Source organism: Lasioglossum baleicum, chromosome 14, assembly GCF_051020765.1.
Source record: "Lasioglossum baleicum chromosome 14, iyLasBale1, whole genome shotgun sequence".
Classification (NCBI taxonomy): domain Eukaryota; kingdom Metazoa; phylum Arthropoda; class Insecta; order Hymenoptera; family Halictidae; genus Lasioglossum; species Lasioglossum baleicum.
In genome coordinates this window covers 3,761,130-3,778,652 of record NC_134942.1, presented here as the reverse complement: position 1 = coordinate 3,778,652, position 17,523 = coordinate 3,761,130, and the positions used below count along the sequence as shown (strand labels likewise).

The 17,523-nt window shown below is 37.9% G+C and overlaps 2 protein-coding genes across 7 annotated transcripts; one reads left to right on the top strand and one right to left on the bottom strand.

The window, feature by feature from the left end:
- Window positions 1-2,313: 2,313 nt before the first annotated feature.
- LOC143215826 (uncharacterized) lies at window positions 2,314-11,074 on the top strand. Its single transcript, XM_076438366.1, has 10 exons — window positions 2,314-3,427; window positions 3,958-5,605; window positions 5,680-6,325; window positions 6,415-7,180; window positions 7,329-7,562; window positions 8,037-8,267; window positions 8,500-8,682; window positions 10,061-10,278; window positions 10,382-10,534; window positions 10,594-11,074. Exons 1-10 carry the CDS (start codon window positions 2,908-2,910, stop codon window positions 10,807-10,809), a joined length of 4,815 nt encoding a protein of 1,604 aa, XP_076294481.1. The 5' UTR covers window positions 2,314-2,907; the 3' UTR covers window positions 10,810-11,074.
- A 163-nt stretch (window positions 11,075-11,237) lies between these two features.
- LOC143215832 (transmembrane protein 230) lies at window positions 11,238-14,442 on the bottom strand. 6 transcript variants are annotated; one of them, XM_076438392.1, is made up of 5 exons: window positions 12,996-13,387; window positions 12,400-12,512; window positions 12,187-12,299; window positions 11,950-12,072; window positions 11,238-11,831 (listed from the first exon to the last, which is right to left on the bottom strand). In XM_076438392.1, exons 3-5 carry the CDS (start codon window positions 12,277-12,279, stop codon window positions 11,694-11,696), a joined length of 354 nt encoding a protein of 117 aa, XP_076294507.1. In that variant the 5' UTR covers window positions 12,280-12,299; window positions 12,400-12,512; window positions 12,996-13,387; the 3' UTR covers window positions 11,238-11,693. The 6 variants fall into 6 exon arrangements, with proteins under 6 accessions (XP_076294507.1, XP_076294504.1, XP_076294503.1 ...); XM_076438389.1 differs by lacking the exons at window positions 12,400-12,512; window positions 12,996-13,387 and adding an exon at window positions 14,307-14,442; XM_076438388.1 differs by lacking the exons at window positions 12,400-12,512; window positions 12,996-13,387 and adding an exon at window positions 14,289-14,422.
- Window positions 14,443-17,523: the final 3,081 nt, after the last annotated feature.

The following is a 17,523-nucleotide window of genomic DNA, read 5'->3' as shown; positions in this document are numbered from 1 at the left end:
TAACGTTCCGTTCCAAGTGGCCATTCGAAACAATCTACCTACCACCCTCAGAGTGGCCGCATGTGCTGGACACATCCTGGCAAACTCTTCACTCTTCGCTTTCACCAGTGTCTCTAACTCTTGAGATTTACAATTTTTTTCCGGTTACAAAGGATCGACAAAATGAAGGCTCGGGGCATCGAGTGAATTGCACATATTTGCATTAACGCTCGTTTCAAATCGTTGCTAAAATCTACAGATTTATGATCTCTCGTAAACAACAGAAGAGTTTGGAAATCTGCAGGAGACTTCCTTTTTGCAAATTAGAATTTCTCTAATCTCTCTGCAAGTCTAACTTTCGTCGAACATTATTGTTTTCTAAATAATTCTGAAAGCCTAGAGGTGCACTTGTGGGAAATTACAATTTTCCTATTTTTTCTGAAAGTCTAAGGTTGTTTTTGCCAAGAATTCTAATTTCTTTGATCATTCTAGAAGCATAGCAGTGCTCGCATTGCCCATTATAATTTTTTAAATAATTCTAAAAGAAGGTGCTCTTGTGGGAAATTATAATTTTTCTATTTTTTTAGAAGTCCACGCTTTTGTCAAGAATTATAATTTCCTTGACCATTTATAAAAGCCCAGAGTGCTTATTATAATTTTTTAAATAACTTTAAAAGCCTAACAGTGCTCGCATTGTTCATTATAATTATTTACATAATTCTAAAAGAAGGTGCTCTTGTGGGAAATTATAATTTTTCTATTTTTTTAGAAGTCCACGCTTTTGTCAAGAATTATAAATTTCCTTGGCCATTCTAAACGTCTAAAAGTTCTCGCATTGCTAATTATAGTTATCTACATAATTCTACAAGAAGGTGCTCTTGTAGGAAATTACAATTTTCCTATTTTTCTGAAAGCCTAAAGGCGTTTTTGCCAAGAATTCTAATTTCTTTGATCATTCTAAAAGCTTAGCAGTGCTCGCATTGCTCGTTATAATTTTTTAAATAATTCTAAAAGCCCCTAACACTGCTCGCATTGCTCATCATAATTTTTTAAATAAGTTTAAAAGCCTAAAAGTGCTCGCATTGCTCATTATAATTTTTAAAATAATTCTAGAAACCTGAAGGTCCTATCAAAAATTATTCATGCGTACTATATTTTTTAATTTTTCTATTATCGTAAAATTAACGATCTATTCTACAATTAAATAATTCCGCAAGTATGACGTAACAGGAGTGTGGGTCGAATTGGAATATCATGGGACTAATCCGCCATTTGCAGAGAGAGGGTTCTGAGAAATCGTTTGTGTTTATTTTCGAAGGATTGTTTAGCCGGTTTAGAATTGAGAATCACTGTCCGAGGTAAACAGTCAAAGTCAAAGGATCGCCAGACGCTGCGCTGCACCGGGCAGGAAACTTTAGCCATTATAGTTCTCGAGTTCGAAGTGTCAACAACTCAAACGCTCCCGCGAGCCTGATTTGTATGCTTTAATCTGTACGGTGTCATTTAGGAGAGGAGAGGAGGGGGGTTTGAGAAAACCGTTGCTGACAATTAACAGTGCAAAATAGCATAAAACAACGCTAATGGTAAGTTCAAATACCTATTAGCATAAATATAATTTTATAAATTGCATTATTAATTTCAACTTATTTTCAGTGATACGCATAGAAGTTCGATAAGTTCAAAATAATTTCAAACGATGTACAATCGTAGAAGAGTGGGGTAACCGTCAGTACTTACCAAACTCGAATCGAAGATTCTGCAACAGGTTGGCTGCATTTTTGGGTGAATTCATGCATAATTGAAACCAGGCGTCCCAGATTCATTTTCTCATATTGGTTTTGCGGTCATTCTGTTCTTCTGTCCAGTGAAATTGTTTAAAAACAAACAGGAGCGTCGGATGGGTCGCGGGTAGGGTCGCCATATTTTCGACGCTGCGTAGTACAGTAATTTCCAATTGTACAATCGATATATCGATACCGGCGCTTGTGATTCTCGATCGCCTCCTCACGACGCTTGAATATTTTCGCGGTGTGTCGCATTAGCGTGCAAACTCGATGACTTCGCGCGAATTTTTACAGTGATAACAACCATTTGCTGATGGTGCCTTACGCCTTTTTACTATTTAGTCGAATCAAACAATAAGATCGACGAGGATTAACGATCGAAGATCGTATCCATTATTTTATTTACTTGACACGTGACACCGTTCATCAGCCTTTGAAAAATTGAACGGTTGACGTCTTTGCGTGAATACCTTCGGTAAAAACCACGTTCATGGTGGTTCTGTGGGCACATGGTGTTTCGCGGTTTCTTGCCTCTTGGATGGAACAATAACAACGTCGGCGATTAACGATCGAGGATCGGTGAGATTATTCTAAATACGTAGTATGTATTTATCTTTACCGTAGAGTGTCCATTGTTTTTCTCCTGACACGTGCAGTGATACCATTCACGTAGTTTTAAAAAGTTAACAGTCGATTTATCATTTTTGCAAAGTATTTTTATTTACGTAACTCATGCTTTTTGCTGTTACCGTTCATCAATGAGATCAATGATCGAGAAAGGAATTCGAGAAAGTATGGTTCGTTTTTTTGCTAGTGAATCACCGGCAGCTTTATTATTATTTAACGCAATCAATTTATTTACGATCCACAAATCTCGATTTGGTTTTACTTGATCGAATAAGTCGTTCTCCAGTTTTTATCGAGTTTTTCTGTATTTTATACCTATTTAACGTATCACGATATATTATGTACTCAGAACGGTTTTTACGTTCACATTTACTCTGTTGTGTATCTGCCCTGACTAATTTTTATATGTAACAGAGTACGGTTCATTCTCCGATTATCATTCTGCATTGATATTCTTTATTTTGTCACTCAGACATTATTTATTTTAGCGTAGACACAAATTAATAATAAGGGGAAAATGGGGAACAAGAAGAATTCTCGTACTCGAGAGACAAACATTCGTAGAAAAGACACTTGCTCAGAGATCAAAAAATTGACGTGCAATGATGCACACGCTTTGCAAGAGAAGTATAAGAACATCTTGGGCTGTAGGCAACTCACTATTATGTTAGAAAGATGTTCAATGTCAAGGATCGTTTCTCACCCGTATTGTTTACAAGTTTCGTCAAAGAATTCTGTAAATAATATATGCGACGCGAATGACACAAGGAAATTAGTTCACTCGACAAATCATGTTTCGCATCAATCACCGTGCGTTGAGAAAAAAAATCTTGAGTCGGTACATAATTTTCAAGTTGAAACTGCAGCGAAAAAGATTAACTACAGGTCAAGCAAGTTTTCTACGACTACCAATGTATCTGAAAATGTTTCGCAAATATCGACGGCACACTTGAAGAGAGATGCTTCGTCTAAACATAAATCTATTCAGTATATTAACCAAAGTGATTCTACGTCTAACTTGGACGAAGTAACGGGAGGTAAGTATTCTTATTTTATTTTTTCACTGTTGAAATTAACTTTAGCATAATTCCCTTGCTTACGACAAGACTCTGAACCTTCATGCGTTTATAGTAGAACGTTGCATTTTACTTTCTCTAAGTGTGGATTTATAGTGGAGCTGCGAGCATCGATGATAGCGGCGCGGTGAAAAGAAACCAGCATTCGTGACAACATTTTGACACACACTAATGAAAAAGTACATATGTATTTTCTTTGTTTTTCTTTTTTTTTTTACCGCACAGCTCACCTCCCTGCTCCACTATAAATCCACCCTAATTCGTGAAATACTTGTGATGAATGACAATTTCCATAGAGATTCGTGGTCCAATGATAAACAAATTTTTTAACTTATTTTGTTTTTCGATTGCCTGAACAGAGGTAGATACGAAACATGAAGTCGACGTCAAACGTGAAGTATTACAAAGTAGAAGAAGTTTAAAAATTTGTTTGGAGAGGGTTGTACTATATGATAACAATTCAAATGTGATTAATGTAGCTCGTAATTCAGGTCACCTGCAGAAGAACAACTTAAATGAAAGTGTAGCCAAACCTCAGGAATGTAATACGAAAAGAGCAGCAGATGATGCGATAAGACCATGTAAGAGAAGGAAAATATATATAAGCACAGATTCTTCAAGCTCCGAGGCAGATACAGATTTTTCTGTAAATGATACATTGACTACTGACAATAGAAACAAAGAAGTCTTCTCGTCATCATATGATAACAATTCGAATGCGATGAATGTAGCTCATAATTCAAGTCACCTGCGAAAGGACAACTTAAATGAAAGTACAGCCAAACCTCAGGAATGTAATACGAGTACAACAGCAGATGATACAGTAAAACCACGTAAGAGAACGAATATATATACTCGGCGCACAGATTCTGCAAGCACTGAGGCGGATACTGTGGACATATCGAAAACAGGTTTTGCTGTAAACAAAGAATTAAATGTAAGAACATTGCAAAAAAAACTAATAGAATTGCAAAAAAAACTCATTTCGCCAAGAAGTAATAAATTAAGCAAGCACACCAAAAAAAATACTGTGGCGCATACTCAGAAAAGTACAATGATGGAAGATACAAAGGATAAGTTATCTACATCTAATAGGAATTGTATTAATTCTTCTACTGACACTGTTCAGTTTTCCGAAGAATTCATTGTGCCAAGTAGTAATAAATTCAGTAAACTCACCAAAAAACGTATTGTAGCGTATACTCAGAAAAATACGGTAACAGACAATACAGAAGAGACGTTATGTATATCTACTAGGAGTTCTATTCATTCTTCTGCTAGTACTGGTCAGTATTCTGAAAGATTTATTGTGCCAAGTAGCAATGAATTAAGTAAGCACACCAAAAAGCGTAGTGTAGCGCATACTCGGAAAAGTACAACAAAGGAAGATACAGACGATACATTATCTGCGTCTACTAGAAATTTTAGTAATTTTTCTACCAACACTGTCCAATCATCCGGAACATCAGTTATGTCGCATAGTAATGAACTGAATAAGCAAACCAAAGAAAGTACCGTAGTAAATATTGAGAAAAGTATAAAGGTAAAAGATAAAATCAGTGAAGAGAATAATGTAGAACACGATGCATTGCATCGTCAGTATGAGCAGCCATGTTTGCGTAGCCAAAAACGTTTGCGCAGCGAGAGCAGTAGCAGTAGACAAGATGTGAAAAGGGTAAAGTTGGATAGGACCAATTGGCATAGGCGTTTGGCAGCTGTGAACACATCTGTTGACACGAGCAAGGAAGTTGATAAAACCGAGAAAGTTGTAGAATTAAAGAATCACGAAAAAATCCCTCAACTGATACGTACAGATGTTCCTCGACCAAGCGTAGAGTTTTCAGAAGGAGATAACGTAACTAATGGTGTACAAGTTGCACAATCAAAGAACGAGGAACAAGGTGTTTCCAGCATGGAAAGGCAGACTTTGATCGAGAATTTCGGATACAGCAACAGAGTAGAATGCAATGCACGGGAAGATGCAAGATTTTCACAGCAAAAAGCAGCGACAGGGCATCGTATACCAGTTTCAGAAGATACTTCTTCCTCTTCAGAGAGTAGACACTTTAATAACAGTGTTTCGCAGGGCGACGAAGATGATTGCATCTCATTGTTCGCAGATTCGATGCTTATTGAAGAGTAAGTATTAATAAGTTCTTTCTACTGAGTCAAGGTTACGATTAACTATTAATCAAATACATTGATGTTTGTAGATACGATGTTCCTGAAACTCCTAAATCACGGAGATCGAAAGAAGCTCCATTGGTCACGGAGAAGCAGTATACTATGACTAATAAAGTGATCGATAATTATTACAAAAAAAATGCTCTCGAGTTTAATGAAGCATACAATGTTAACTATTTCAATAATAGCAACACACAAATAGTTCCGCAAAGGAAAAAACCAGTCGAAATAGTTCTGCAAAGGGAAAAACCAGTCGAAATAGTTCTGCGAAGGGAAAAACCAGTCGAAATAGTTCTGCAAAGGGAAAAACCAGTCGAAATAGTTCAGCAAAGGGAAAAACCAGTTGAAGTAGTTCCGCAAAGGGAAAAACCAGTCGAAATAGATCAACGAACGAGAAAACCAATCGAAATAGGTCAACGAACGAGAAAACCAATCGAAATAGGTCAACGAACGAGAAAACCAGTCGAAAAAGTTCCATTAATGGAAGTAAAAGTCCAACCAGCCAAAAATGACCTCATCGCGAGACTGTCCCTAAACCCACAGACGAACACGAGAACAGTACATAAAAAAAATCATAATGAACCTTTAAACCTTTTAACCTTGTTTCGAGGTTTCTGTTACAGGATGATAACAACGGGCGTCTGTTATGTAAACAGTTGCCATTTTGACCATAATGTATGTAAAACCTCTCTAATCAATTCTAGCTGTATTGTATGAATGTCGTCTGATTTCATTTAATAATCTGTACTTTTTTAAATATATAGTTTACACCATTTCTGAAGCTACTGTACAACAGGAATGAAACACTATTCTTCGAGGCGATGGACAATTTGATACAGCAGCGGCACATAATATTTTTAGAGTCTTTTTACAAACAATTGTTACGAATTTTATACAAAGATCCTGATACGAGCGACTTCTTCTGCATTTTAAAATTATTGAAAAAATTCTGCACCTCGAACATTATAAGCTCAGAACTTGTCTACGATTCTATTAAAGGGTTGATCGCGTGGGGAGTCACTGTGAATCAAATCGTTGATAAGTTAGTAATGATAGTGGACGACAGTGACACACGGTTTCTCACAAGTATATCGAAAATATTAGCAAATTATCTAGCATCTGGCGATGGCTGGCCCACGTTAAAACCGCTGTTCATGCGGATAGACAAACTGGACGAAGATATTGTCCAACTTATCTTGGTCGAGTGTATACTGACCCAAAAACATATAGAGGACGTGTACGAAAATGTCGTACATAAGCTCGATAACGAGACCCTCAGACAGTTCAATAAAAGATTATTATTACAGTTTCATAGTATACGTAGACAGATACAGGAGAACTTGAGACTACAAGAAAAGGTGGCAACCACTTCTGTTACAATTGCTTCACCGAGTCCACTCAATGAACCGGAACTTATACCGTACACGGTGCAGACTGATAACTTATCGCCTAAAGTGTGGAAGGATGTTTGTTTTGACAGTAACAATAATGTGCAAGGTGGAAATTCTTCAGCTCTGTTGCATCCCATAGGTAACTATCGCAACACATTCTACAAATTTTAACTCCTAGTTACTTACTGAACGCATCCTACTTACTATAGTGTACTTACTTGAATAGTGTTATTATTTATTAGATACATTGTAGCATATCGATTTAATGGTCACGTTTGCTCCACCAGATAATGTTCCAAGTCCGTACTCAGAGCGCAGCCGGGACAGATTTTGGAAATTTTATTTAGATGTTCATAGCCTTCAGGAGGGGCTGAAGCACAACGACTATAGACATGTTAAAAAGATCCTGGACGAGGCACAAAGCAGACATGTGTCTCCATTCACCAGAGCTTGCTATAATGTTCTGCACAGAACAGTAGAGCATTCTCAGAGTCACTTGAGCAAACTCGCTTCGCTTGCAGGTAAATAATTCACTGAAACATCGTGATCATTAGGTCACCCACAACGTGACGTTTTCAAGCGTCTACTTTGTGCTCGACGTTTTCTCAAATTTTATTTTTGTACCAAAGTTTTAAGATAGGTTCTGTTTCGATAGCTTCAAGATGGCATAACTCGGTACATTTTATACAACAGTCGTTATACATTATATATTATACAAACATATATATGATTATTTCTTAGCTTGTTTTAGATTTTTATTAAGATCCTTTTAGTAAGACAACTTAGGTGTACATAGTATAAAGAGTAATTATTTTATAATTTCGTTGGATATAGTAAGTTTTCACTGATGATATTAGTAGATTTAGCACCTCTAATCTCCACGTTTGTATTACGATTAACATCGAATAAAAGAAATTTTCGAAATAGTCGTTGAATTTTTATTTGAGGCCGTGCCTAACATCGTTCTCTCTTTTTTTCTTTCTTGGACGTTACAGTCCAAGACGGAGCGACGGCGACATTTTTCAAAATACTAATCGACGTCACGATATACATCCTGGCCGATCTGGCTGAGAGGGAGCTCTGGGTCGCAGCTCTTGTATTACTAAACAGCATGAAAGGCATTCTACACGATTCCTTCCTTAAATTTGACGCGGTAGTCACGATGCTCTTTTGCGAAATTTATTTAGCAAATCGACAACCCATGAAGGCTTTCAACCTTCTCAAGCGTGAGTTGGCTCCTTATTTCTTTTAGAATCGCCAGGTGCGCCATGGTTTCCCAACCTTTCGCTTCAGAGTCCTTTTTCTGCGTCTCCTTTTTCAAACTAACATCATTCACAAAAATGTCTGCGCGCTGTATAATCTTTAAATCCGAAGAAATTCAACATTGACCCCATGTTGGGAAACTATGGACCAACTCTGCATCCCCTAGATCAATATGGCATAATCTGTCTTTTCCAGAAACTAATATTCTTTGTACATATCGTGGTAAGTGGAAGGTATGCAATAATGAGAAGGATGATGATATCAGAGCGCAAGTAGTGACAATACTTTTAGACATGTTTTGCGACACGTCCCCGGAGTATGCTTTCCCTCTGTTCGAGTTGTTGATCGTAGATCAAAGCAGCAATTTTTATCCAATAGGTAAGAGAGTTAATTGTATCTATTGGGTTGTTGCACATGAAATATCCGATTTTAGAATGCGACTCTTCTAAAACGTTTCGATCAAGGAATACTTATAATAAGGACCGCGCGAAGTCTAAATAACTTAATTCTTGTCATTTTTATAAGGCAACCACGTGCCTGTTGCTTTTATAGCTCGCGGTGTACAATTTACTTTGCTTACTCGGTGTACAATTTACAATTTGCTCGGTGCACTAGATGTACAATTTTACCTTTAAATGAAGTTTATTTAAACGTCAACCAACGCGACTGTCGTGCATTCCTTTTACATGTCTGGAAAAATTAACTTTTATGCGATTTTTGGTCAAAATATGTTGATTAATTAACTTACTAGTCGTTGATGGTAAAAAGGAACTACAAAATCAAGACAACAATCTTGTGAATGACCATAATATCTTATTTTTACCGTGATACAATCGAGAAACTTCAATTTTGCAAAACAAAATTGCATTTGTTCAATGTCATTGTTAAAACTCGGACATTTCATATGTAATAACTTGATACTATGTGCATTGGGGTGGCGAAGGAACAACTTCGACCAATAAGATTAAACGGAACTAGATGTAATCGTTAATTACACGTACAGTGACTCCCATTAATATTCGGACGCTCTAAAAAACGCGATAATCTTTTTAATATTGGACTATACGATTCAAACTTTTTTCGGAAGCTAGAGTACTTAGTTCACTACAGGATGTGAAAAGAAATTTTGTCGAAAATTGCAATTGGTCGGAATTGTAGAGAAAATACTAAAAGATCCATTTTACAACTTTTTTATGTGGGCCTATATCGAAAATTTAAAAAAATACGTTTTGTAAATCTGTTTCAATTAAACATATCCTGAAAATTTCGTCAAAATCGGTCGACGTTGCAATGAGCTACAAGCGTTTAAAGATGGTAAAAATTGCAGATTTTCACGATTTTTTCGGCCTATAACAGCAGTAAATCTAAGAATTCTTATTCTTACATCTTTCAATGACTGTCATTTTTCCCCACATCGACCGATTTCGATGAAACTTTCACAATGCGTATAACCCACACAGATCTACAAAACATATTTTTCAAAATTTCAACATAGGCCCGCATAAAAAAGTTGTAAAATGCAACATTTAGTATTTCCTCTACAATTCCGGTCAAATGCAATTTTTGAAAAAATTTCTTTTCACATCCTGTAGTAAACTAATTGCTCTAGCTTTCCAAAAAAGTTCAAATCGCATAGTCCAATATTTGAAAAGCTACGGTGTTTTTAAGAGTGTCCGAATATTAGTGGGAGTCACTGTAGTTCCTGTGTATCGTTAATTACATGTAGAATGAACCGAACGTCTGTTGCTTCTTTTAGATTTGTCGTACCTAGCGAATAAGCTGGTGTCGTCGTTATTATTAAGAAATGATCATGAGTTAATTATCGACATTGCAAAGCTGATTGATAATTACGATTGCACACTGTATCCGATCACGTATCGTGCACTGATCTCCTCGTTGGTTCGCATAGATTTGCCACTGGCTAAGCAGATGTACCAGAGTGTAGTTCTTTTAGGTATCTATCCAGAAATGCAGGTAGGTAGAGTAGATGATCTATTTCTTCCTGTGCTGGAAAAATCATTTATCAGTAGAGATGAATACATCACGTGCTTTAACACCGTTTACTTCCCGTGAGTAGCTTCACCCAATCATGTATATTATCGTGAAATCTGATTGGACCAGCGAAGAAATGTATCTTGCAATTTGGGCCATGATGCACAAGCTTGTGGAGAATCTTGGCCATGCAATCGAAGGTGTCAAACAGCATCTTTCCTTCTACCTCGTTTTTGAGGTGAGTGTTTGCAATGCAGGTTGGTAATGCAAATTTCTCTTCGCAACTTTTTCTTACAGCCTACACCGTCGGACAAGCAGCTTGTTAACAACAGGGGGACGAACGAACAATATGAGAATGAAATAATTAGAAGTGTAAATTTAATGAAGAAGGTGCTCAAAACAGAATTCCATCCACCTCTCTCTCTGGTAAACAGAAGAAAAGGTAAATTGCAGAAGATTAGCTGTACGAGTCTCTACAAGTATCTGAAGTCCAATCAGATGAATTGTATGTAGCACATTTAAGTGTAGCAAAAGGTCACTGTTTATTTTTTTACAGATCATTGTCTTTCAGATCAGATCTTTCATTTTTTTTAAGCTTTTTTAAGGATTGTAGTAGATTTTGTTTTAGTTTTTAATCTCATTGAAATTTCTTACTCGCTTGACATGTTTAAACACTCATTTTTTAATTATTACCGTTACGATGAATTCAAGAACGTTTGTTTTATAAGCAGTTTAGTATGAGCTTTATGTTGATTATCTTTCGACGATATGATCATGTACAATGTTTATAATAATATAGTATACTCGTGTATAAAGGTTTAATTTTTAAGTAAGTATATATTGATATTTAAAATTGAGCAAACGTCATACTGCTTTTATTCCCGAAGATTTTATCAGTGCTTATACGCTTCTTAGGTACATGAATCACGTTAAACCTGATATGTACTTCAAAATAGTTTATTAATCACAGGTGTTCTCGATGCTCTGTACAGAAAGAAAACATTTATATTTTAAGCCGATTTGCAGATCGGGCATCGGTACGGTTCGCATGATGTTTGAAAATGCAAGAAAACGTCTTTTCTCGTTAACAATTCACGTAAAATCAATATCTTTCGTGAGGAGCTATAAATAATACTTATAAATTCGGAACAATACAACTTAACGTTAAACAGTGTATGTACAGAAATACGAGATGTTACTTGTTCGAGTCTATTACGCTAAATGAACACTGTGCACGTTTGAACGTTTCTCACGCTTTGTGACATACCGAAGTTTTAAAAATCCAAGTGTCGATCACGTGATCGAAGAAATAAAAACGATACACACTTTGTGTGCATATTTAGTGCTAATCAAACGTTAAATTCTCGGATTACTCTCGGTAAAAAATTCGAGCGTAATTAATCGAACTCTGGTATATCGTCGAATGAATACCCTGGCACTTTTTGATATGCTAAAATGGCTACCCTCATGTGGTAAGCACCCGGTATGAACATCAAAATTCCTAAGATAATGATTGGCCACATGCGATCGGAGTACTGAAAAGAAATAATAATTGTTCTTAATATAAATACTAAATACGTATATAAATACAATATAAATACATAATATAAAATATATATGTATATATATTATTTATAAACAAATACTACTTACTTTCGAGTCGATGTGACCGCTCACAATTAGACTACCCATGATCAGCATGATAGTGCCTCCAACAAACAGAAGAGCTGCCAGAGTGATGGCTTTCCATGGTATTTTTACAGGTGGATTCACGAACTTCAAAATCGTCAACGTTAGTTAATGTCAATTGCTTTCGAACGGTAGTAATTTATGTGTGAAATCTTTGACAGATGCTCAACCGATAGTGTTTAAAATAAAGTGAAAGCTCACCTGAGAATCAACAAAGCCATTGTCAGTTGCAGTTAGCTGTGTGTAATCCACGTTGTCGAATTGTCGTTCGCCGCCCAGTTTCCTCCTGGACATACTCACTTTATGAATATAATCTGTAAAATCAATAAGATATTGATTTCCTATTAATTTATAACGCGATTGCTTCCGTCGTCCACGTACACTATTTTAGCAACAACAGGTAGCAGGACGAACCTGTGTCGCAGCGAATTTTCGCAACTGTTGTTCGTGCGAAAATTCGAGCAAGTAATTTCGGTAAACACGTTCGCTTTAATGACGGTCGTTGCACGTTGGAACATGCGTCCTGCCTAAATAGGTAAACCGAGAGTATCAAAGGTTATCTTCGCCGATACGAACTGCGATAAAAAGAGTGAGCATGTAGGTCGACGCGAGCCAACGTCGAGACAATGTTCTTCAACTTAAAACTTAAAAATTCGCTCGAATTTCAATGATATTCTTAATTCCAAAGTAAAAATCATTTTGAATTCAAAACAAGGGTTACATTGCGTAGAGAAATTGCTAAATAATGAACGCTTCTAGCAGACGACCAAATGAACAATTTAATCATGAATGCGCAACAGTTCAATTAGAATCTTCTCTATTCACTAATCGAACAGTTGAGATTGCAATGATGGGGCCACCAAAGGTCTCTAGAAAATACATCAATTTATTCTGGAATGAAAAATAACGCTGCCAATAATAGATAATGCTATTTATCTATTTACGACGCACAGTTTGTTTGCCAATTAAACAGTGCAGCTTAAGTAAGTCAAATTCGGTACTGTACGTACGGGACTTCTTCAAATATTGTAGTATCCTAAAGGACGACTGTAATTAGAAATTCTAGCCACGAAAAAACCGTCGATAACAGTTGGCGTTCATATTTCAGTTCTGCTGTCAGAGCGAGCGTACAATTTGCAGGTTATGTGTACGCAATGGCTGATAACCGTTCCCAGGTACAGGACGCATGCGCCGGAGAATGTGCGGGCAAATTCGAACGCAGGTTTCGTCCGTGGTTACCCGTTGGTTTGGATGAAATGAAGCCACAAGAGCGTGTCGGCGATATCTTCGAAACCTGTCACCAAATGAGGGGGAGATAAGGATAATATGTAAACAAACGCAGATGTCTTTAAGGGGGTAGACTCGTATTTCCAGGAGTGCAAGAGTGCGTGATTTCTCAAAGGCCCTATTTTTATGTTTACGAGGTGTAATTTGCATTATTCGCTGCCATCTTTGTCAGATTTGTTTCTAACAGTGAAAAGCACAGAGCTTTCCGAGACGAGCGCAGCGTACGCGAAATCATCAATTGAAAACGCAATCACCTGTTGCAAGCCAAATAGAAAACGTGTGGTCCATAATGAAGGGGAAGCTGAGAGGGAAACATATTGCCAAAATAAGAACTCTTTTACACCATATTCGGAAGATATGGCGGTCGCTACCTGTAGCGTAGAAATGTATACAGGTTGGTCCACGCAATTGTTTCAAGTCATAACTCCGTCATTATTGCATTTACGAAAAAATGTCAAAGGAGCAAACAATAAAAAAACATTACAAGAAATGTTTAGAATATGCAATGGAGAAGCATTTGAGCATCTTCTTCGATAAAGACATTTTTTGAAAATATCTCGAGATCTAATAATTTTTTGCCATGGTACCCTAATCATTTTTTACGTAGAATGAACAGAAGAATCGATCTGTGTAAAAAAGAATATGCATTTCTATTTAAAGAAATGATGCAATTATTAATTGCACATGCACTGCTGCATTAAAAAAAATTTAAAGACCTACAGATGTAGTGCTCTTCGAACCATTTATCTTTCTCCTTTGGCATTTTTTCGTACGTGCAATAATAACGGAGTTATGACTTGAAACAATTGCGTGGGCCACCCTGTATAGTTGAAAGTATTCCGAGACGGTACCAAGCTATAATTGCTAATGGAGGAGATTGGACCCCTTACTAACAAAAGTAAGTAAGAGAGATTAACGTTTGATGTATAGATTCGACTCGTATCAAGTTTTTTACAAATATATGAACATTTACAGAAACATCGTCGACACGCTCTTGTGGAATAAACTGTATATACCTTGGAGCCGGAGTTTACCTGTACCGAACCAGCTCGTCCACATGTCAGGGATCGATATCGCTGTCAACCTCGTGTTCGCAAAAGTTCGTTCGGTTCTCGACGCTTCTGGAATCGCAGAGGACTGGGGGTCGGTCACGCACAGGATTCGAACTGGTTCGCGTGCATTTCGACTCGGCCTTCAGCGTCATACGACATTGAAACGCGTCGGGAATGCGGCGAACACCTCTGCTGTTGCGTTATCGAATCAGGCGCTTTAATAGTTCGGTTAGCGTGTCCTGCTACTCGTCGCAGGATCGCATGAGTCCCGAACGTCTATCCAGACGAGGTGATAACAGTCTCATGATAAGGACGCGACCACCCGACCGTTTCTGTCCCGATCGTTAATGTCCGATTGTCGTTCGCACGGAATTTGGGTCCTGGAATCCTCTCGGGAACGCACCACTGCTTTTAGGACTTCACTGTATGTCCTTTCTGGCGGACTATGCGAACCCCTGACTTACGCACACTGTCAGGACGACTTTCACAAGCAGACTATTGGTCACGCTTCCTGTCAGTAGCCGGATCGATCTGCGAAAACGAAGAGGCGGCGGTGGAAGCTGTGCTTCCCTGCGTCGCGACGCCAGGCGCAGTGCAGTACAACGTCGATGGGTCGCGCGGGTGCACAATCGCACCCTATTTATCTGCAGATACATGCACCCCGATTCTAAGCATTCCTCGCGGTCCACACTTTGCTTCTAGTCCTGTCGTACTGTGTCAGACTTTTCGTTTCAATTGTTCAGTAGAACTTCCATTATCCTCCCGATCCATGCTGATCACTAGACTGCGGATCTTTATGCAAAATAAAAAATGTTTGCATTGATTGCAAGACGCGGGAGCCAAATAACAAATTCATTCTTCTTTTAATTATCTTATTAAGGTGAAACTAATACACTGGTGGACTTAAATCTTTTTAATACCTCCACTGTTTTAAATTGTACGTATCCATTTTTGTCATAAATGCATAAAATCCGCAGTCTACTGATCACATAATGTAACTAGTACTTGGTTTCGGTGCTGAACTAAATTCTTGTTGAATTGTGCGATTAATCGCGTAGCATATGGATTGGTTTCTTTTTTAGTAATGTATTTTCAAACTAGACATTTCTTGTAGACATGGTTTATCTGTTATTCCTAATGCAGCAGCTGTTGATTTAGTTTTATTGCCACTTGAGTTGAGTACTTGAACGACGATCTTCATGTTCTGGGTCAAAATAGACACAGGCACCGCCGTACGAAGGCTACATCGAACGGTTAAGAAAGAATTCAGACAGTTCAGACCTGGATACTGTTTGAAACGAATTTCTGGACCACGTCGCGCGATAGAGGCCCGATTACGTGGCTAGGGCGCATCACCTGCTGAGCATGCTGTATTCGTAATTTAGGGTAAATCGTTGCGGCCGGACAACGGAAGGGTCGTGAGTTGCTGGTGAATAGGGCTAGGGGTAGAAGAGACGACGACCAAGGCGACACGCTGCAAGGAAATTGCGTGTTGGCCGCAGTAAAGACGACCGGCTTGATAAATTTAACCACGTTTCGGCGATATCTCCGCAAAAATATCGATCAACGTGACTAGGCTCGAGTGGAGCTGCAGCTTGCCTACTGGGTCGCTCCGTGATACTCTGCACTTATACGCTATCGGCTACCAAACAGAAAGAGAAGCACATCTGTTACAGACACATTGTTTCTTTAATTATCGTCGGAACTAGTCAGGACTACGTCTACGATAGTAGTCTCTCCGATAGCTTCGTGCAATTTCGATGTATCCGCAAAGAACACGATTATCAGCTATCTCGCCGCATTCCGCGCAACCCTTAACGGTGAAGGAGACCATACTTGCTATCATCGGATGCGTCTTGCTGTGTTCTTCTTTTAAAAATTGTAGGAAACAGAATGGGCATTTTTGGGAATTGTTCATCAATTTTTTAAATGTGTTTGAAATGCTATTTCATCCAAATTCATTGGTCTTATTGCACCCACTTGCACAACTGTCGATTAGAATTCATCAGCAGGAGCTGACTAGCTAGGCGACGCCTTTCTAATAATTTTAATGAGTCAACAGCATTCAATTCTTCTGTCCCCACAGGTTAGTGTTTGACCAGTCTATTTTTATTTGTATATGCATAAAGAAGATATCTACTATCGCTATATCCAATTCCTGCGGAGGTAGCCTTCACAAGAGCTTCTAGCCGGTTAATCTCAATGCAAGCAAAGAGAAGAAGACGGTCAGCATTTTCACCGCATTCCGTGCAATCCTCGGCGATACCCCGATGAGCCGATTCCTGAAGAAGACCCAACACTGACGCCTATTGTTTCTGCATCTACCCAGGTTGTTTTTTTTTAAATTTTCATTGGTGGACTGTGCGTCCTCACGCAATATCAAAATCGTACCAGTTGCAGGAGACAGTGGCTAATAAGTAAACTGCGGATTTTATGCATTTATGACAGAAATGGGTACGTGCAATTTAAAACAGTGCACATATAAAAAATATTTGAGGACATCAACGGGTTAGTTTCAGCTTAATAGAATAATTAAAAGAAAAATAGAATTCTTATTTGGCTCCTGTGTCCTGCAATCAATCCAAACCTTTTTTATTTTGCATAAAGATTGTCTACATTGATTGCAAGAAATAGAAACTGAATTGAATGTTATTTCTTCCCTTAATGATTTTAATAGAGGAGAAATCATATGTCGACATCTTCAATTTTTTAAATTTTACTATAATCTTGAACTTCATCTACTCAATTTTCCTATAAATTCATAAAGATCCGCAGTCTACTAATAACAAACTTACAGTATTTTCTCTGTAAATATGTTTCTTCTATCGATCGTATTTGCTGTTAATGAATGTTAAATGCTTTCGGCGCGACGGTCGATAATTAGCAAAATTGCTCCATAATTAGTAATAAACGATCGAACCGTTGCGCCGAAAGCATTTAACATTTAATTTCTCTGTAATTACGACCAATTGCGATGTTTTCAAAATTTTTAAAAATAGTCCATGTCGTACAGTCCAATATTAGAGAAGTTGTTGTTCCGAAAGTGTCCGAATATTGTGATTCACTGCAGCTCGTACAGTTACAGGAGCCGTTCAATTTGGATTGAGCTGTAGGGCCGGTGAGGATTCTCGCTGCATTCTGTGCAACCCTCGACGGCGAGGCCGAGTGAGCCGGGGTACCCGGAAGCAATAGTACAGCA